The sequence below is a fragment of the Portunus trituberculatus genome, chromosome 38, assembly GCF_017591435.1.
Source record: "Portunus trituberculatus isolate SZX2019 chromosome 38, ASM1759143v1, whole genome shotgun sequence".
NCBI lineage: Eukaryota > Metazoa > Arthropoda > Malacostraca > Decapoda > Portunidae > Portunus > Portunus trituberculatus.
In genome coordinates, this window is record NC_059292.1 from 5,453,482 (window position 1) to 5,473,030 (window position 19,549).

Genomic DNA, 19,549 nt, shown 5'->3' on the forward strand with positions numbered 1-19,549 from the left:
AGCAAAGAAATATACCTCTAAGTGTCTTCGTTTGGACAGGTGAACGGGCCAAGGTAAAGAAGGTGAGGAGGAAGGAGTCAGAGAAGGAGGAAGGGGAAGGAAGACCAGGAAGAAGAGAGAGAGAGAGAGAGAGAGAGAGAGAGAGAGAGAGAGAGAAACACAGACAAATACACAAATACACTTCTATAATATTATAAATCCAATTATCACTCTCCCTTGAGGCGCAGCGGGAAAATAAATGCTCTGAATAAGGCGACATCTATTTGTGGGAAGCTGTAATAATTAACACACGGGTCGGTCGGCAAGAGAAAGGTGATCACGCGCGACACAGTAATAGCAATGAAAACACGTCCCTTTGAATATAAGCTGCGTGGTTTCCTTCTCAGTGAATGGCAGGCGTTGATATTACTACTGTTTGTCTCGTTAGTTATCATGTGGGAGAGTTACCCAACCTAACCTAACCTGGTGATGTGTAATGAGTGAAACAATGAAAACACGTCCCATTGAATACAAGCTGCGTGGTTCCCGTCTCAGTGAATGGTGGGAGTTGATATTGGTACTGTTTTGTCTTATTAGTTGGCATGTAAGAGAGGGTTACCTGTGAATACCTGCATGGTGGTGATGTGTAAGGAGTGAAGCAATGAAAATACCTTAAATTGAATACAAACTGCGTGGTTTCCGTTTCAGTGAATAGCAGGCATTGATATTACTACTGTTTGTCTTGTTAGTTGTCATGTGAGAGAGTTTACCTGTGAATACCTGGTGGTGATGTGTAATGAGTAAATGACTGGGATGAGTGAACACTGTCTTTGCTTCTTCCTAGCTTTGATATTGTTACTGTTTGTCTTGTTGGATGCCAGGTGAGAAAAGTTTACCTGGCAATACCTGGTGGTGAGTGAGTGACGGGGATGAGTGAACGCTTTGTCTTTGCTTCAATTCAGTTGTGTTAGGAAGAACTGTAGGAATGCAGAAAATTTGTCAGTGTATGATTTTTTTTATGTAAAAGGAGAAACTGGCCAAGGGCAAAAAAAGAATAAAAGATACCCACTTAATTGCCAGTCCCCTTACATGTCAAATAGAGCTAGTCGAAAGAAAGGGACAAATGTCTTGAAAGGAACAAAAAGTATGCTGCTGTTTGTTCTTTCTTTTTTTTTTCATTTTATGTTACGTTCCTCCTATCCATCTTCATCGTCATCGTCGCCCTTCACTTCCTCCTCTTCTTCCTCTTTTTTCTTGTTCTTCTTCTTCCTCCTCCTCCTCCTCCTCCTCCTCCTCCTCCTCCTCCTCCTCCTCCTCCTCCTCCTCCTCTTCAGTACAGGCCACACATAATAGAAGTTCATATCACCTCCCATAGACAAACACTCATCCCAAGAACATACTTCAAAATTAGATAGGATCACAATACAGACAGTCCCCTTTATTGCTCTCTCTCTCTCTCTCTCTCTCTCTCTCTCTCTCTCTCTCTCTCTCCGGTAAAAAGGAAGGAGGAAGTGGAGTCGGAGTACAAAGAAAGGATAAAAGGAGAAAGTAAAACAAAGTACTTAGTGTTTCTTGCGTGTGTGTTTCCTCTTGATTTGTGTTCAGGGGATGATGATGGTGATGGTGGTGGTGGTGGTGATGGTGGTGGTGGTGGTGGTGGTGGTGGTGGTGGTGGTGGTGGAATATTTTTGATTGGGAAGGTAATGATACACTCAGTGGTTCCCAAACTTTCTTTATTACTTATGGTGGTAGCGGTGGTGGTGGTGGTGGTGGTGGTGGTGGTGGTGATAAGGGAGAACTGTATTGTACAAGAGAGAGAGAAAGAGAGAGAGACAGACAGACAGACAGACAGACAGAAAGAAAGAAAGTAAGAGAGAGACGTTGAAAGGAATTACACACAAAAAATGAAAGAAAAAAGAGAAAATAAAACTGGAAACTCACTACGAGGATTATAGATAAGGAAAAAAAAACAAAAAGGGGGAAAAACAAGTTGAATAAGACCAACAGTACCTTTCCCAAATACTAGTAATGGCTTCACCAAACATTCAGTATTTGCTCCGTGAAATATTGAAGACAAATTTGCCAGTAGGAGTGTTACCGAAATACTTAACAAGATGGAGCAAAAAAAAATTATAGATAAGTAAAAATGAACTGGTCAACATTTACCGAAAAAAAAGTTATGAGGAGAAAGAAAAAAGAGATGAAGGAAGCGAAGGAAGATAAGAGAAGGAAGGAAGGACGAAAGGGAAGGAAGGTGCTGTGAACTCCCTCTTTAGTCCAGAAAATGAACCTGTCAGCATTTACCAAGAAAAAAGTATGAGGAAGAAAGTGAAGGAAGGAAGGAAGGAAAATAAGGAAGGTGCTGTGAACTCCATCTTTAGTCCTGAAAATGAATTAATCAACATTTAACAAGAAACAAATATGAAGAGAAAGAAAAAAAGAGAGGAAGGAAGCGAAGGAAAATAAGAGAAGGAAGGAAGGAAGGAAGAGAAGAAAGGTGCTGTTAACTCCCCCTTTGGTCCATAATGAGAGTGAGGCTTCAGGGCTTCGAGGCTTCATTTCCAAGGACAGGACGAAGCTTCACGTCACTATTGCTTGAAAAAAGAGAAGGTGAAGAAGGAAAACCATCGTTGAATCTTCAGTTGGATAGAGCGTGTTTTTCTTTTTTTTTTTACACAAGAGGGGAAGCCGGCCAAGGGAAACAAAGATTTAAAAAAATGGCCCATTTCATTGCCAGTTCCCTTAACCTTTCAGTACCTTGACGCGTTTTCATATTTATTCTGCTTACTATTTGGTGACTTTATACAGCTTTAGAAACTTCTGTGGGGATTAAAAGTAGTGAAGACTATGGCCATTAATCTTCTGACCTCCATAGACCTCTCTTAATGTAAATGATATCGTCTAATCACATCAAAAATTCATGATAAAAATGAGTTTTTGTACTGAAGGAGTTAAAGATTAAGAGTTACAGAGCTGAGTTTTTTTTCTTTTTTCGCTTTGATATGAGTTAATGTTATGAGTTTGTCCTTTTTTTTTCTTTGGTTCTTCCTGAGTTGTGCGTAAAAGAAGTGCCGTGGTACAGTGGAACCATGCGTGCTTTGGGGTCCCAGGGGTCTCCAAGCGCACGGATTCGAATCCTGTCCACGGCCCGAGTGTAGGTTGGGCTTCCTCACTCATGGCAATGGTTTCCTAGCGGGTGGGTTTTGAGATAGGAGGTACCACAAAAAGTATCCCCTTTAGCCCATAAATTCCCGTGAAAAGCCTACGTGGTGTAAATAAAAAAATAATAAATAAATAAAAGATAACTGTCAGTACTTGTATGCGTCAGAGATGGACAGTGATATTGATGGCGAAGCTTATGATGACGCTGATTTATAAGGGAGAAATGGTACAGGTCAGTCAGTTAACCCCTTAAGTATCATGACGCGTTTCCATATTCATTCTGCTTACAATTTGGCGATTTTATACATCTTCAGGAACTTATGTGGGGATTAAAATTATGAAGACTGTGGCCATTAATCTTCTGACCTCCATAGACCCTTCTTAATGTCAATCATACCCAAAATCATGGTAAAAATACGTCTCAATACTGAAGAGGTTAAGTCAGTCAGGCAGCGAACAAGACAGAGAGGCGAGATCGTGAAATACAGTGGAGTGATTTGAATTAGGAGAGCGTTGAGTACCAGACGGGGAGGGATTGAAAAGTCGTGAAGTACTATTACGTAGCTAAGTAGGTAGTGACAGACGGCACGATAGAGAGATCGATGAATGCTGAGACTGATGGCTTACCGAGAACACATAAGGCAGGCAAATTCATAATCACACATGAAAGGAAAGGACAAACGAAAGTACATTTTGTAATTTATAGGAGTTTTGATGTTTGCAAGTGTCTATAGAATAAGATAAGATAAAAAAAAATGTCTCAGAAAGGTTGGCAATGTATAGAGATGTGTCAAATAGTAGTGAAAGGGTTAAGAATTGTATGCTTTATTAAAGAGAACGTAAAACAAGAAAACTAGTTACAAGAAGTCATCGCTATCCTGTCCACCTGTGTAGTTCAAGAGTTTATCAGCCTCATTCTCAGTTTTTCGGTTCCTTTTCTCCTAAACTGTGGAACTCCCTCCTGCTTCTCTCTCAAGATGGAGATTTCAAGACAATTACCCTCCAATTCTGGATTATCCTTTTTTATCTTTCTTTTAAGACTGGCATCTGAGTGGACCTTTTCTTCATTTCTTTTTCTTGTATTTGGCTAGTGTCTGTCTTACATTAAAAAAGCCTTTACGCTGCATTTCCTGTATGAAATTTGGCTACCTATATCCACCAATCATTTCTGTCCACAAATCTGTCTAATCTTCTCTTAAGGCTCTTTAATGACTCACTAACCACCTCATTATTGAATCTGCTCCTTTTATCCAACTCTCAGAGAACCAGTTTTCTCCTCTCCCTTCTTCAAATCAGACTTTATGAAGCTTAAACCCGTTAACTCGTATCCCAACTTTTTTATGCAGAGTCACACTGGTGTAGAGTAAGGAAAAAGAAGGAAAGATAGTGAAGAGCCTGTTCCTGAAGGTTAGACAAGAAATATTATTCAAAATCGTGGTTTTGTCAAATTTTTTCGATGTATGAAGGCACACACGCGAATCCCACCCAGAGAGAATGAGAAGGATGAATTGAAGAATGCTTCGTCACCAGCACAGCACTCACTACTCGCTTCCAGCCAAACCAGCCACGAGAGAGAAGGCTGCCAAATGACTGCTGCCGGGGATTCCTTCGTGTTTAAGGCGGATGAAAGAGCTTCAGAAGGACACGAGATCAAAGATGCGGGACAGTAATTTGGAGGGTCGGAGGAACCATCTTTCTAAGGGACAAGATAAAAGCTAACACATTCTGCCTTAAATTAACGTAGAGAGTAACGGACCAGGTAAAATGAGCTTACGAGGAGCTTAGAAAGAGCTGACAAGATGAAAATTTCTACTCGTGATCATCTAAGGACAGCGAGAGGACGAAGGGGACTTTCTGAGCTTTGCCCTGTACTTTGACACATTGCTCTCTCATCACGATTATTTCCACAACTCACAGGAATGAACGGTTGGGCTGTCATGGGTGTCTTCCTTGCTGACGCTACACATTCCTTATCTCTACTAACTGAAGCATGGAAACTCCCTTAACCTTTTCAGTACTGGGACGCATTTTTACCATGAGTTTGGGTGTGATTAGACCGTTTTATCGACATTAGGTCACAAGAATTAATGGCCAGTCTTTAGTATTCTAATCCCCTACATAAGATTCTGAAGCTGTATGAATCACCAAAAAGTAAGCAGAATGAATATGGAAATGCGTCATGGTATTCAAGAGGTTAAACCAGTCACTCTCCCCTTCCCATTCTACTCCAGTCATCTACCATTCATTCGAACTTGGAAACATAATACCACCATTTTCCTCTCGTCTTTCTCCGTATCTCGTAACTGACCCACTCACTCCTCCCTCTACTCCAGGCGCAGCGTTTTGGTGCCTGCTGGACATCGTGCCGATCAAGAACGAGAAGCGGGAGGTGGTGCTGTTCCTCGCCTCTCACAAGGACGTCACCAGCTCTAAGATGGAAGAGGTGTCCTTCTACCCGGGATACGAGAACGGTAAGCCTCCTTCCTTAATCCTTTAGTTCAAGTTTGAGGCCGTTAAATTCTACAGGTATTTCAGCATTTATATTAGTATCTTTGGGTCTTTTTACGTCATTACTTACCTTCCTTGGTCTAAAAGTAGCATCAGTTATTCAATGAGGTCGACTATTCTTTAGATGATTCAATATCTTAAATCAGTAACTTTGACTATCCGGACTTCATGATCCAGTGAGATTGCTTTAACACCTTCAGTACTGCAACACATTTTTACCCTGAGATTTCTGTACGATTATGCCATTTTATTGACATTAGGAAGGGTGTATGGAGGTCAGAAGATTAATGGCAGCAGTCTTTTCACTATTCTAATCCCCACATAAGTTTCTGAAACTGTATAAAATCAACAAATAGTAAGCAGAATGAATGTAGAAACGCGTCATGGTACTGAAGGGGTTAAAGATACAGAAACTTATACGAGTTCTTTTTCTTGATATTGCTAGAGGGAAAGGTAGATGATTTTTTGTACATATGCATTTCAAGACTTCATTTTAGCGCGGTATGATGTTTTGTATGGCCAGGCGGTAGATGCAAAGATACGGTTTAGCGTGTATATCCATCCCTTTCTCCCTTCCCTCCCTCCCTTCCTCCCTTCCACCATTCGTCTCTCCATCTCTCCCTTCCTCCCTTCCACCATTAGTCTCTCTGTCCCTCCTTCCCTTTCTTTTTTCCACCGTTCGTTCCTCCTTCCTCCTTTCTCCTTCCTCTCTTCCACCATTCGTTCCTCCGTCCCTCCCTTTCTCCATCTCTTTCCCTCAGTTCTCCGCTAATCACACAAGACAAGATTCTCCGTCGAGACTTTAAAGGACCTCAAGCCACAAGGATATTAATAGGAGCCAAACACCAAACTATTAGAAAGTTGGATTATTCTTGCTTATGTTCTGTCCTTCTCCTCCTCCTCCTCCTCCTCCTCCTCCTCCTCCTCCTCCTCCTCCTCCTCCTCCTCCTCCTCCTCCTCCTCCTCCTCCTCCTCCTCCTCCTACTACTACTACTACTACTACTACTACTACTACTACTACTACTACTACTACTACTACTACTACTACTACTACTACTACTACTACTACTACTACTACTTCTACTACTATTACTACTACTACAACACTACTACTACTGCAACTACTGTTACTACTACTACTATTACTACTGCAACAACTACTACAACTACTACTACAACAAAAACAACAACAACAACTGCTAATACTGCTACAACAACAACAACAACAAAAACAACAACAACTACAACTACTACTACTACTACTACTACTACTACTACTACTACTACTACTATAACAAAGACGCAACAGACAGCTAAAGAACTATAGACAGATGGAAGCACAGTCACTCATTCACTCAGCTCTTTCAACAATGGTACTTACACTTGACCGAGAGAGGAAAATAAAAGAAAAAGAAAAGAACAGATAGGAAAAAAAACTCCATCCATCACAATATCGGATCCGTAACATCCCAGCCGGTTCCAGTTCGCATTACCACGTCCCTCCGGCCTTTGGATTTAATTACGCGGCGTTTATCATTGATTTGAAAGCGATTCCGAGTAAAACCGGATTGATTTCCCACTCTTTCTGTTTTTTTTTTTTTTTTCATCCCCGCGAACCCCAATCACAATTCTGGGTAATGGAAGTAGGAATCGATACAGTGCCTGCCTTTCGTGTTATGTCAGAACGCTTCAGTGCTTTGTGTGTCGCGGGAAATCTTTGCTCATTACTGGTGCGGTGTATCGTATCATCACAATACTGGGACACATTTTTTGCCTTGAGATTTGTGTACGAGTAGACCATTTCATTGACATTAGGAAGGGTCTGTGGATACATGGTGACTGTGTAAGAGTAAAAAGAAAATGAGGCAAAATTAGAACAAAGGGATTGATTGCTTGTCTCTCTTACTTCGCTGTCTTCATTTGATGCGTAGAAACTGACTAAAAGTTGCGGGATATTAGGCAAAGAGAAAAGAGAAAGGTCGAAATTATTTGTCTCACTGTTCTTACTTTGTTCTTTTCGGTACATGAGACTAATACAGAAAATGAGACAAAAAAGAGGATAGAGAGGTAGATAATTCGCCTTCCAAAATAAATGAGACAAAATGAGAAGAGAAAGGTCGATTATTTGTCTCACTGTTCTTACTTTATTCTTTACGGTACATGAGACTAAGAATACAGAAAATGAGACAAAAAGAGGATAGAGACGTAAATAATTCGCCTTCCAAAAATATGAGGCAAAATGAGAAGAGAAAAGTAAATTGCTTGCAGAAAATGAAGCAAAAAGAAAAGAGAAATGTAAATAATCATCCTTTCTATTCGTATATTCTGGTCCTTTTTTTTCGTACGTGGAGACCGGTGAAGGTTACGAAGCTCTGGGTAAAGATGGTTGGTACGTAGAGACTGACTAAGACTACAGAAAATTAGACAAAAGAAGAGAAAGGTAAATAACTCGCCTTTTTCTTCTTAATTTGTAGTCCTTTTTCGTACGTGGAGACCGGTCAAGGTTACGAAGCTCTGGGTAAAGATGGTTGGTACGTAGAGATTGACTAAGACTACAGAAAATTAGACAAAGAGAAGAGAAAGGTAAATAACTCGCCTTTTTCTTCTTAATTTGTAATCCTTTTTGGGTACGTGGAGACCGGTCAAGGTTACGAAACTTTTTTTTTTTTTTTTATTTATACCATGTGGACTTTTCACTGGAATTTATGGGCTACATTTTTTGTGGTACCTTCTGTCTCAAAGCCCACTCACTAGGATACCGTTGGCCCGAGTGAGGAAGCCCAACCTACACTCGGACCTCTTGGTAAGGGTGGGAAGGAAAGGCAGAAGATTCATCACACTCTTAAATGTAATCGAGTTAATTTTAAGTTGTTGTTTTTTTTTTTCATTTCATCTTTTTTTTTCGTTTTCAGCGTAATGATTGACTTAAAAAAAAAAAACAGGAGCATCAGATTTCATTCACTTCGTACATTGATTATTTCGTTGCTAATCTGTTTATCATCATTAGAATCTTCCTTTTTTTCTCTTTTGTTCTTTTTTGTCTTCTTCCTTTCCTCCTTCTGTTGTTATTTTCCTTTCATCTTTACTCTCTTCCATTACTTTCATTTTTCCATCATTTCTTTCATACACTGATTATTTCGTTGCTAGTCTGTTTATCATCATTAGAATCTTACATTTTTTTTTCTCTTTTGTTCTTTTTCTGTCTTCTTGTTTTCTTCCTTTCGCTGCCATTTTCCTTTCTTCTTTACTCTCTTTCCATTACTTTCATTTTCCCTTCATTTATTTTCTTTGGCTTTTATCATGTACTCTATCTTCCATTTCTTTCCTTCTTTCCTTCAGTTAGTTTCCTTATCTTTTTCTTTCCTTCTCTCTCTTCTCTTTTTCCTTCTTTTTTCCCCTTTCTTCCCTCCAGCTCCTTCCTTTTTCTCTTTCGTCTTATTTTTGTTCTCTCTCCCTTCCTTCTTTCCTTTCTTCTTCCTTTCTTTCCTTTCTTCCTTTTTTTCATCTACTCGTCTTCCTTTGCCCTCCCTCTCTTTCTTCCTTCCTTCTTTCTTTCTTCCCTTTCTTTCTTCTTGCTTCCGTTCGTTCTCTTCTTTTCCTCCATCTCTTCCTTCTTCCTTCTTTCTTTCCTTTCTTTCTCCTTGCTTTCCTTCATTTTTTTTTGTTTCCTCTTCTCGTCTTCCTTTGTCATCCCTCTCTTCCTTCCTTCCTTCCTTCCTTCCTTCCTTTCTTCTTTCTTTCCTTTCTTCCTCCTTGCATCCCTTCCATCTCTTCTTTTCCTCTTGTCGTCTTCCTTTGTCATCCCTCCCTTCCTTCCTACCTTCCTTCGTTCCTTCCCTTGCCCCAGTATTCACCAGTCCAGTGCCCCCTTCACAAGACACTTAACAAGGTAGTAAACAGAAAGACTTAAGTGGATGTGTTCTCAAGTTTTGTGGAGGTAGAATAGAGGAGATAAGGTCTGGCTGTCTTTTCTTTCCCCTCTTCTTGCTATGTATACAAGCTCGGTACCTAACCCACCCACACACCCACACACACACACACACACACACACACACACACACACACACACAGACCAAGTTTCGTTGTCATCATAAAGTTTCTACATCTCCAACTTTCCTCTCAGCCTCTTTTTTATGTGTCTACCTCTCTCTCTCTCTCTCTCTCTCTCTCTCTCTCTCTCTCTCTCTCTCTCTCTCTCTCTCTCTCTCTCTCTCTCTCTCTCTCTCTCTCTCTCTCTCGCATACCTAATTCAACAAAAAGTCATCCACTACCTTATTTTTTGCAACAATTCCCTGTAGTCTGCATTGAGAGAGAGAGAGAGAGAGAGAGAGAGAGAAGGGAAAGTCTTACACCATCATTCGCATCACTGTTGCATCACAGTTCTCCATTTTTTCCTCTCGCCTTTCCTTCACGTGCACTTAAACACACAAAGACAAACATTTACACCCACCAGCATACCTCTCTCTCTCTCTCTCTCTCTCTCTCTCTCTCTCTCTCTCTCTCTCTCTCTCTCTCTCTCTCTCTCTCTCTCTCTCTCTCTCTCTCTCTCTCTCTCTCTCTCTCTCTCTCTCTCTCTCTCTCTCTCTCTCTCCGCCACCATTTTCAAAGACTGCAGAGATGATTAGCCTAGTTCTAAAGAGTATTTGTCCTGTTGGTAATGTTAACATGTCACTAGAATTACACAAACATCCTTAAAAACCCGTGTCACTTCAACTACTGCCCTTTTGAAAATAGTGAAGGTGTTGTGAGGCGCGGAAGTGTTTCAGAATATGGACTTTAAGCTCGTATTCTCAAACATTTCTGTGCTTCACCTCCACTATTTCAAAAAGCTTTATTTAATTTTACACAGTATTTTTAAGGTGTTTTTATGGTTCTAGAGGCAGAGTGACAAGATTTCTAGACTATCTACTGTAGAAAACTCTTGAAAACCCGCTAATCATCTCTGTGGCTCTTGAAAAATAGTCTTGGTGAGAGAGAAGAGCGTTTTTAAGGTGTTTTGACTGTTATAAAGGCAAATTAGCAAGATTTCTATACTTTTAACTGTAGAAACACTCTTGAAAACCCTGCAATCATCTCTGTGGTCTTAGAAAACAGTCATGGTGAGAGAGAAAAGCGTTTTTTAAGATGTTTTTACTGTCATAGAGGCAGCGTGGCAAGATTTCTACACAATTTACTATAGAAACACTCTTGAAAACCCGGCTAATCATCTCTGTGGCCTTGGAAAATAGTGACGGTGATGCGCGGAAGTGTTTCAGAATAATGGCTTTATCTATCACTGAACTCCTTTTCCTTCTGCCTCGGGGTCTGTCCAGGAAGCGTGTGGTTGGCTTCCTCCTAACCCAATCAGCCTCACTGGTCTCTAAGCTCCCATCCACGTCTCAAGTCCTCTCTGTGTGTGTGTGTGTGTGTGTGTGTGTGTGTGTGTGTGTGTGTGTGTGTGTGTGTGTGTGTGTGTTTACTGGTAGGGAAAGGGAATAAAATGGTTAGTTATGCACTGAGAGAGAGAGAGAGAGAATAGAGAGAGAGAGAGAGAGAGAGAGAGAGAGAGAGAGAGAGAGAGAGAGAGAGAGAGAGAGAGAGAGAGAGAGAGAGAGAGAGAGAGAGAGAGAGAGAGAGAGAGAGACAGACAGACAGACAGACAGACAGACAGACAGACAGACAGACAGACAGACAGACAGACAGATGGACAGAGACAGACAGAGAGACAGACAGAGGCAATCAATTATAGACCAAAACACAGACAATCACTTCAACACACAAACAGAGAGACAAACAGAGAGACAGACTTCCACTCAATAAACACAGTCCTGACACCGAAAAATTCTTCATCCTTACCGTATCAAAATCTTTACGTACATTGACCATACAAGAAAAATCACCCTTGCTCTGTTATTACCTGGAGAAAACACGACACAAGGACGAGTAAACATATTTTGCCTCCTGCCTCTGAGTCTGCGTTAAGCTAAAAGACCCTGTACAGATTCCTTCATCGTGTTTCTCTTGGGAAGTTTTCACTGGTGGGATTTCCAGGAGTGACTGTTGTTTGGCGTGTTTCCATGACCCTCATGACACAGCTGTAGTTTCAATGAGTGAGGGTTTCTGGGTATTGTATGGTATTGCCGTGGCTTTTCATTGCGTTTCTCTTGGGAGGTTTTCACTGGCAGAGGTTTCCAGGAGTGACTGTTGGTTGGCGTGTTTGCCTGACCCTCGTGACGCAGCTGTAGGTTCAAGGAGTGAGGTATTCTGGGTATTGTGTAGTGTCGGTGTCGCTTCCTTTTGCCTGTTTGCTGTTGTCTGAATCACTTGCAAGATTATCTGTTCAATATAATTCCTGGTTCTTTTATTATTTGATTGATTTTCATCTTTTCTTTTTCTTTCTTTTTGTATGTATGGTGTCAGTGTGGCTTCCTTTTTCCTGTTTGCTGTTGTCTGAGTCACTTGCAGGATTTCTGTTCAGTATCATTCTTGGTCTTGTATTATTTTATTAGTTTTCATTATTTTTGTGTGTGTCTATATGATCCTTTTTTATTCAAGATAGAAGCATTGAGGATAGAGCTAGTAATTGGATACGTGTCCTTTTTCCTTGCGTTTCATTTATTTTATTAGTCGCTTATGGGGGTTTTCAGTTTAATATTACTCCCAGTCTTGCATTATTGGACTAGTTTGTATCCATATGCATTTTTTATTCTAAATTGAAGCATTGATCGTATAGCTAACAATTGGATACTTGTCTTTTTTCCTTGTGTTTCATATATTGTATCATTCGTTTATTGGGTTTTTCAGTTTAATATCTCTCTCAGTCTTGCATTATTGGACTAGTTTGTATCCTCATTTTTTTATACAGAGGACTTGAGAACAGTGTAAGTGGGTCATGTTCTTTCAATACTCGTCACTTACTGTTCGACTCATACGTAACTTTAGCTTTATATTAGTCTGAATTTGTATCATTACCTTAGTTTCTATCTACACTTTTTTTTTTTTTTAAAGTTTATCCACGACTGAGAATAATTGGATCATGTTCCTTCAATACTCATCAGTTACTGCTCGGCTCACACACGTCACTTTACCTCCATATTACTCTGAATCGTGTATCATTACCTTTGTTTTTGTCTACGTTTCTTTATTTTCAAGGGTATCCGGGACTGAGAATAATTGGATCATGTTTTCATCACTTACTGCTCGACTCACACACGTCACTTTACCTCCATAATACCCTGAATCGTGTGTCATTACCTTAGCTTCTATCTACTTTTTTTCAAGGGTATTCAGGACTAACAATAATTGGGTGACCTTCTTTTCCCTGTTGTCCGTGCTGGGCTCATTGTTATAGTTTATTTCAACACTACTCTGACCTTGTATTCTCAGCTTATTTTATCCCTGCATCTCTCAGAGCGGCTGCCTCCTCTTCAAAGCCTCCGTAATGCTATAGGCTTATTATTATTTTATGTAAGAGAAGCTCGGGCCCAAGGATACAAAGAGGTAGAGGAAAAAGACCACAGAGGTAGCAGTGTCTAATGAATAAAGCCAAAAGGATTATCCAAAATTGGAGTCTTGGGTTCTTCTCCTCGAAAGAGTTTTAAGTCAGATGGAACACAGGAGGCAGGGAGTTCCAGAGTTTATCAGTAAAAGTAATGGAGGATTGAGAGTATACTGGTTGACTCTTGCATTTAGGAGGTGAATAGAATAGGGAGGAGGGAAGGTAGAAGGTCTTGTGCAGTGAGTATTAAAAAACAAGGCGGTTAGTGAGGTCAAAGGTATAACGTGGATATGTCTACTCAATATTGTACGTATAATGTGCCTATCTTTATCCAATATTCAGTAATCTTAGGCTGGGAAGTACAATACATTATTACATCACATACTCTGAAAGGTTACCTCGACTACGACCTTGACTTTTATTTCCCTTTGTATGACTGACAGGGCGACAGATTTACGTGCAAGTGTCAGATGAACTAATGCACTTGGAATGATGTAGTAATATACGTTAATCTTCTTGAATCTAACGCTTTCTATACACCCACCAACCCCCCCCCACACACACACACACAATTCACTCCCTCACTCCCTTCAAAGCTCACGTCCTCGGCAGGTGTGTTAGCAACCTATTAACTTACTCACTCTACCTGTATTCTGTGTTCTTTCTTCCCTTTCCCCGTGCGCCTCTTAGCGGGTTTGGCTTGAAGCGACACCCGGAGTCTGAAGCGACGCCACCCTTACCTGCTTCACCTGACGCACTTCAGCTCTCTCTCCTAAACTGAACGTGTGTGTTGGTGAAGGCAAGGGAGAGATGGGAAGACAAGGGAGAGAAGGGAAGGGAGGGGAAACGAAGGGAAGGGAAGGGAAGGGAAGGGAAAGCGGATGGTGTAGGGAGACTGAAGGGGAAAGAAAAGAGATAAAAAGAGGAAGATTGCTTAAAGTTTGGCTGTCTTAACACTTCTTCCTCCTCCTCCTCCTCCTCCTCCTCCTCCTCCTCCTCATTCTCCCTCTTTTCTTCTCTTTTTTTTTATCTTTTTCTTCTTCCTCTGCCTCCTTTTCCTCATCTTCCTATTCCTCTTCCTCCTTCCTCCACCACTATCACCTCCATCTGTTGTCAGGCGGAAGCAAGACACGTCATCTCCATACACACACACACACACACACACACACACACACACACACACACACACACACACACACACACACACACACACACACACAACGACGTACATAAAACAAACAAGACTCTCTCTCTCTCTCTCTCTCTCTCTCTCTCTCTCTCTCTCTCTCTCTCTCTCTCTCTCTCTCTCTCTCTCTCTCTCTCTCTCTCTCTCTCTCTCTCTCTCTCTCTTCCCTTTTAGCTATTTAGTCCATCATTTTCTTTTATTTTCCTCCCTGATACCAGTCTACACAATCCACAACCATCTGCCTCCCTCAAACCACCTCCACCTCCAGTCCTTCACCACGTAACCGCTTAACTCAGCCTCCCCTTTACTTTTTGTCGTTTGTTTTGCAGATGAAAACGAGAACCTTGACCCCGAGGCACCTTCAGCGGCCAAGTACGGGAGAAGACGGAGCCGCGCAGTGCTGTACCAGTTATCAGGACACTACACGCAGGACAAGGGCAAGAACAAACTAAAGCTCAATAACGTGAGTTGACTCTGTCCACTGAAGGAGCGAGAGATGATTGCTTGAGTGAGAGAGAGAGAGAGAGGGAGAGGGAGAGATAAAGGAGGAGGGAGAGAGAGATGCAGGGAAGGGTACAAGATGAAAGATTAGTGAAGAGAGAGAGAAAAAAAAGAAGAAAAATAAGAGGAGAGGGAGAAAGAGAGAGCGATGCAAGGAAGATATAAGATAGAAGATTAGTGAAGGGAGAGAAAAAAAAAGAAAAATATGAGGAGAGGGGAAAAAGAGAGAGGAGGGAGAAAGAAAGAGAAAGGGAGATGTAGGGACGATATAAGATAGAAGATTAGTGAAGAGAGAGAGAGAGAAAAAAAAGAAAATAAGACGAGAGGGAGAAGGAGAGAGAGAGAGAAGCAGGGAGAAAGAAAGAAAGAAAGATAGATGCAGGGAAAGATATAAGATAAAAGATTAGAGAACAGAAAAAAAGAAGGAAAATAAGAAGATATGAGATGGAAGGCTAATGTATGCTGAGGGAAAACCGAACTGGAATATGTATGTATGAATGACTGGAGGGAAAGTAAAAGATGGAAGTAAAAGGTTGGAAGAAAAGGGTGGATATAAGAAATAGCATGTAAATAAACAATAGTGAAGAGAGAGAGAGAGAGAGAGAGAGAGAGAGAGAGAGAGAGAGAGAGAGAGAGAGAGAGAGAGAGAGAGAAGAAAACATATTGAAGGGAAAAGAGAAGGAGAAGGAGGAGGAGGAAATGATAGAACGAGAAGGAGAAAAGAAGATAGAAAAAAGAGGAAGGAAATGAAAAAAAAACACTGTAAAGGAGAGAAAAGGAGAAAAGGAACAATATTACGAATGAAGGGAAAGAAAAAGGAAGAAAATGGAAAGGCGGAGAGAGGGAGGGAGAGAGAGGGGGAGTGGATTTGGAGGAAAGAGAGGAAGGAGACTGGGTGGTATTAGTGGAGAGGGAAAGAATGCAAAAGAAAAAAGTAAATAAAAACCAGAGGAAGGAAATTGAGGAATATGGAGGGACAAAAAAATGTAAGAGAGAGAGAGAGAGAGAGAGAGAGGCCATGCATATAAAGAGGCCATGCATATAAAGTACTGCTGAGTGAAGAAGGCGTGTGTTATCGTAATGATCCACGGACGCCATCACCTATCGCCTCCATTACCACCCACCCGCCCCTTCCCCTCCCACACACACACCCACCAGCGCCTCGCCGCCACCATGCCCTCTGGATCGCATCACCATAACGGCTTCATAAATCGACATGGATGCATATGAGAAGTAAACATTGAGTCCTGGCATGAGATTCGATGGTGGGGGAGGAATGTGGGTAAGTGTGGGATGTGTTGGTGGTGGTACAGCTGGAAGTGTTTGAGAGGGTACTAACTGGACTAGGAGGTTGATGTTTTTAGAAGACTTCGGAGATTTTTTTTATATGTAAGAGAGGAGGACTGATCAAGGGACAAAAATATAAAGAAAAAATGCCCACTCAGTCTCCAGTCTCCATATAGCGAGGTAAATATTGATTCCAAGTGTTAATCCTCTCCGGAGATTTGAACCCTATGACATAACGTTTTAAGTGAAGGACACTAACCACTAAACCATCGTGCTGCAATACACTACAACGCATATGACATTTTCTATAACTGTGGAAGGCTGCTTAGCTACAAAATTCATTCCTAGAAGCCCACACGGTCTGCCTGCACATTGAAACGCTATGTTCTCTCACCACGACTATTTTCAAAACCCATACAGATGAAGAGCAGGAATCTGAAGAGTGTTTAATCTTCATTAATAACATAAATGAGTTACTCCTTTCCTAAAACCATTAAAAACTCCCATAGACACCCTTGTAATTCAACTAGAAGTGTTTTGTCTTCATTAATGAATAGCAGCATTCTGAAGGATGTTTTATCTTCATTAATAACAGAAATTTAGTTAGTCTGTCCCTAAAACCATTAAAAACACTGATTAAAACTCTTGTACCTTCAATTAGAGCCATGATAAAGTGGAATTGCGTCTCAGAAACATTTCAGAATACTGTCTCTTCTGCCTAGGAATGAATGTTTGATACTCTCGCTCGTGCCTTTGCTTTTGGTTGTGGCTGTAACCGAGATGACAGGCGCCTCACTCCTCCTTGGCGATCGCTTCATTGCAGTGTTGTCTTGTATAATAAAGGCGGCTCTTCACATCTGCATGTCGGCGGCCGCTTCGTGTTTTGATGGCTTCCCAGCTGAATCATATACACTGTACAAGGCTTTCAGGCTCGTATTCTCAAACACTTCTCCGCTTCACCTTCACTATTTCAAAAGACTTTATTTAAATCTACACGAGTTTTTAAGGCGTTTTTACGGTTCAAGAGGCAGATTAGCAAGATTTCTACTTTACTAACTGAAGGAACATTCTTGAAAACCCCGCTAATCATCTCCGTGGCCTTTGAAAATAGTCGTGGTGAAAGAGCAAAGCGTTTCTGAATAGGGACAAATAAACACAAGTATTCTAAGATGATTTTATGGTTCTAGGGCGTATTAGCAAGATTTATACATTACTAACTGAAGAAACACTCTTGTAAACCCCGCTGATCATATGTGGCCTTTGAAAACAGTCGTGGTGAGAGAGCAAAGCGTTTCTGAATAGGGAGAAATAAACACGAGTATTGTAAGGTGTTTTATGGCTTTAAGGACAGATTACCAAGATTTCTACATTACTAACTGGAGAAACACTTGAAAATTCGGCTATTAATCTCTGTGGCCTTTAAAAAAAGTCGTGGTGAGAGAGCAAAGCGTTTCTAAACCTGAACCTCAGCTAACAACACTTGTTCCTACAAGCCTCAAGGAGCTGTGTGCTGGCCTGTGCTGCGTGTGTTCTTGGTGCGCTATGCTGGATCGTTCCTTCTGCAAACTCACCTCATAAGTGCACAGACCCATAAGAACTTCAGAATGTAAGAAAGTACGGGAAGCTGCAAGACTAGTACTCTCTCTCTCTCTCTCTCTCTCTCTCTCTCTCTCTCTCTCTCTCTCTCTGACGCTGATACGAGAAAGTTTTAGGTTTGGCGTTTCTATTCTCTCTCTCTCTCTCTCTCTCTCTCTCTCTCTCTCTCTCTCTCTCTCTCTCTCTCTCTCTCTCTCTCTCTCTCTCTCTCTCTCTCTCTCTCTCTCTCTCTCTCTCTCTCTCTCTCTCTCTCTCTCTCTCTCTCTCTCTCTCTCTCTCTCTCTCTCTCTCTCTCTCTCTCTCTCTCTCTCTCTCTCTCTCTCTCTCTCTCTCTTTCTTCTTTCAAAAGCATAACTTAGGAAACTTTGTGACCTTCAACTGTGGTGGTGGTAGTGGTGGTGGTGGTGGTAGTGTATGTGGTGGTGGTGGTGGTGGTGGTATGTGGTTGGTGGTGATGATCCTTGTATTGTGAAGCGAGTAGTGGTGAAATCTGTGTGATTTTAGAGAGTGTTGGTATAAGATAGTGGTGGTGACAGAGGTGATGGTGGCGATGGTGGTGGTGATGCTGGTAGTGGCTAGCAATTGTAATAGTTATGATGATGTTTTGACAGTACTGAACATTACCTACCACCACCACCACCAGCATCGTCCCACCATCACTACCACCACCACCACCACCACCACCACCACCACCACCACCACCACCACCACCACCAAAGCCAGCATCGTCCCAGCCTTCTCCGTGAATTAATGAGGCAATATAATTAGATTCATTAGCTATGCATGGGTGTTCCTTGAACCCGCCACGGAAACACTGCACTGCCCTTTTGTCCAAATGATCCCAAGAAAATTAGGTTCCTACGCCTGTATCTTCAGGAGCGAGCGAGCGAGAGAGAGAGAGAGAGAGAGAGAGAGAGAGAGAGAGAGAGAGAGAGGGACCTAGATTTAAGGTAGTGTTTCAAATTTCTCTCTCTCTCTCTCTCTCTCTCTCTCTCTCTCTCTCTCTCTCTACTTTCTATTTACTATCTCCGCCAGTGTCTTCAGTAGCGAGGTAGAGAGAGAGAGAGAGAGAGAGAGAGAGAGAGAGAGAGAGAGAGAGAGAGAGAGAGAGAGCGAGGACCAAGATTCAAGATACCATTTCAACTTCTCTCTTCCTCTCTCTTACTTACGTACTTACTCTCTCCCTTCACACATTCATTTCTCTCTCACTTCATCCTTTCCCACACTTCCCCTCCTATTGTCCCACAGCATCACCCACTGTTACGTGCTCTCTCTTCCCTCCCTTTGCCCTCTCATCCTCTCCCACTGTGTGTTGGTTGGTCTGTATTTCTCGGTTGCTGTATTGAATTTTTTCTGCTTCTGCTTTTTTTCATATACCTGTTTACCTGTCCGTCTGTCTTTCTGTCTTAAATGTTTACCTCCGTCTGTCTTGTTCCCTGTATATGTTTGTCCATCTGTGTGTGTGTGTGTGTGTGTGTGTGTGTGTGTGTGTGTGTGTGTGTGTGTGTGTGTGTGTGTGTGTGTGTGTGTGTGTGTGTGTGTGTGTGTGTGTGTGTATGGGTATCTTTTCTTATCATTTCCCTCTTCAATTTCTACTTCCCACACCTCCTCCGTCTCCTCTTCCTCCTCCTCCTCCTATTTTTTTTCCTCCTCCTCCTCCTCCTCCTTCCTGTCTACATAACAGCGAAAGGGAAAGGGAAGGAGGAGGAATGCCATAATGGAAAGGTGGTCAGGATGAAAAAGAGGAAGGGAGGTGTAAAAAGGGGAACATTTTTTGGAGAAAGAGAAAATAGTAGGTGGAATTTAAAGGATTAGAGAAGAACATTAAGTTCTTTCTCTCTCTCTCTCTCTCT

The 19,549-nt window shown here is 41.6% G+C and overlaps 1 protein-coding gene across 4 annotated transcripts in view; it reads left to right on the forward strand.

Annotated features, from left to right (window-relative positions):
- The window catches only part of LOC123514843 (potassium voltage-gated channel subfamily H member 8-like), a 394,273-nt gene that overhangs the window by 325,119 nt on the left and 49,605 nt on the right, over positions 1-19,549 (forward strand). For all 4 annotated transcript variants that reach the window (XM_045273080.1, XM_045273082.1, XM_045273081.1 and 1 more), the window contains exons 4-5: positions 5,475-5,612; positions 14,642-14,775. In XM_045273080.1, coding sequence (XP_045129015.1) covers positions 5,475-5,612; positions 14,642-14,775 — 272 coding nt within the window. The remainder of the gene's footprint in view (positions 1-5,474; positions 5,613-14,641; positions 14,776-19,549) is intronic.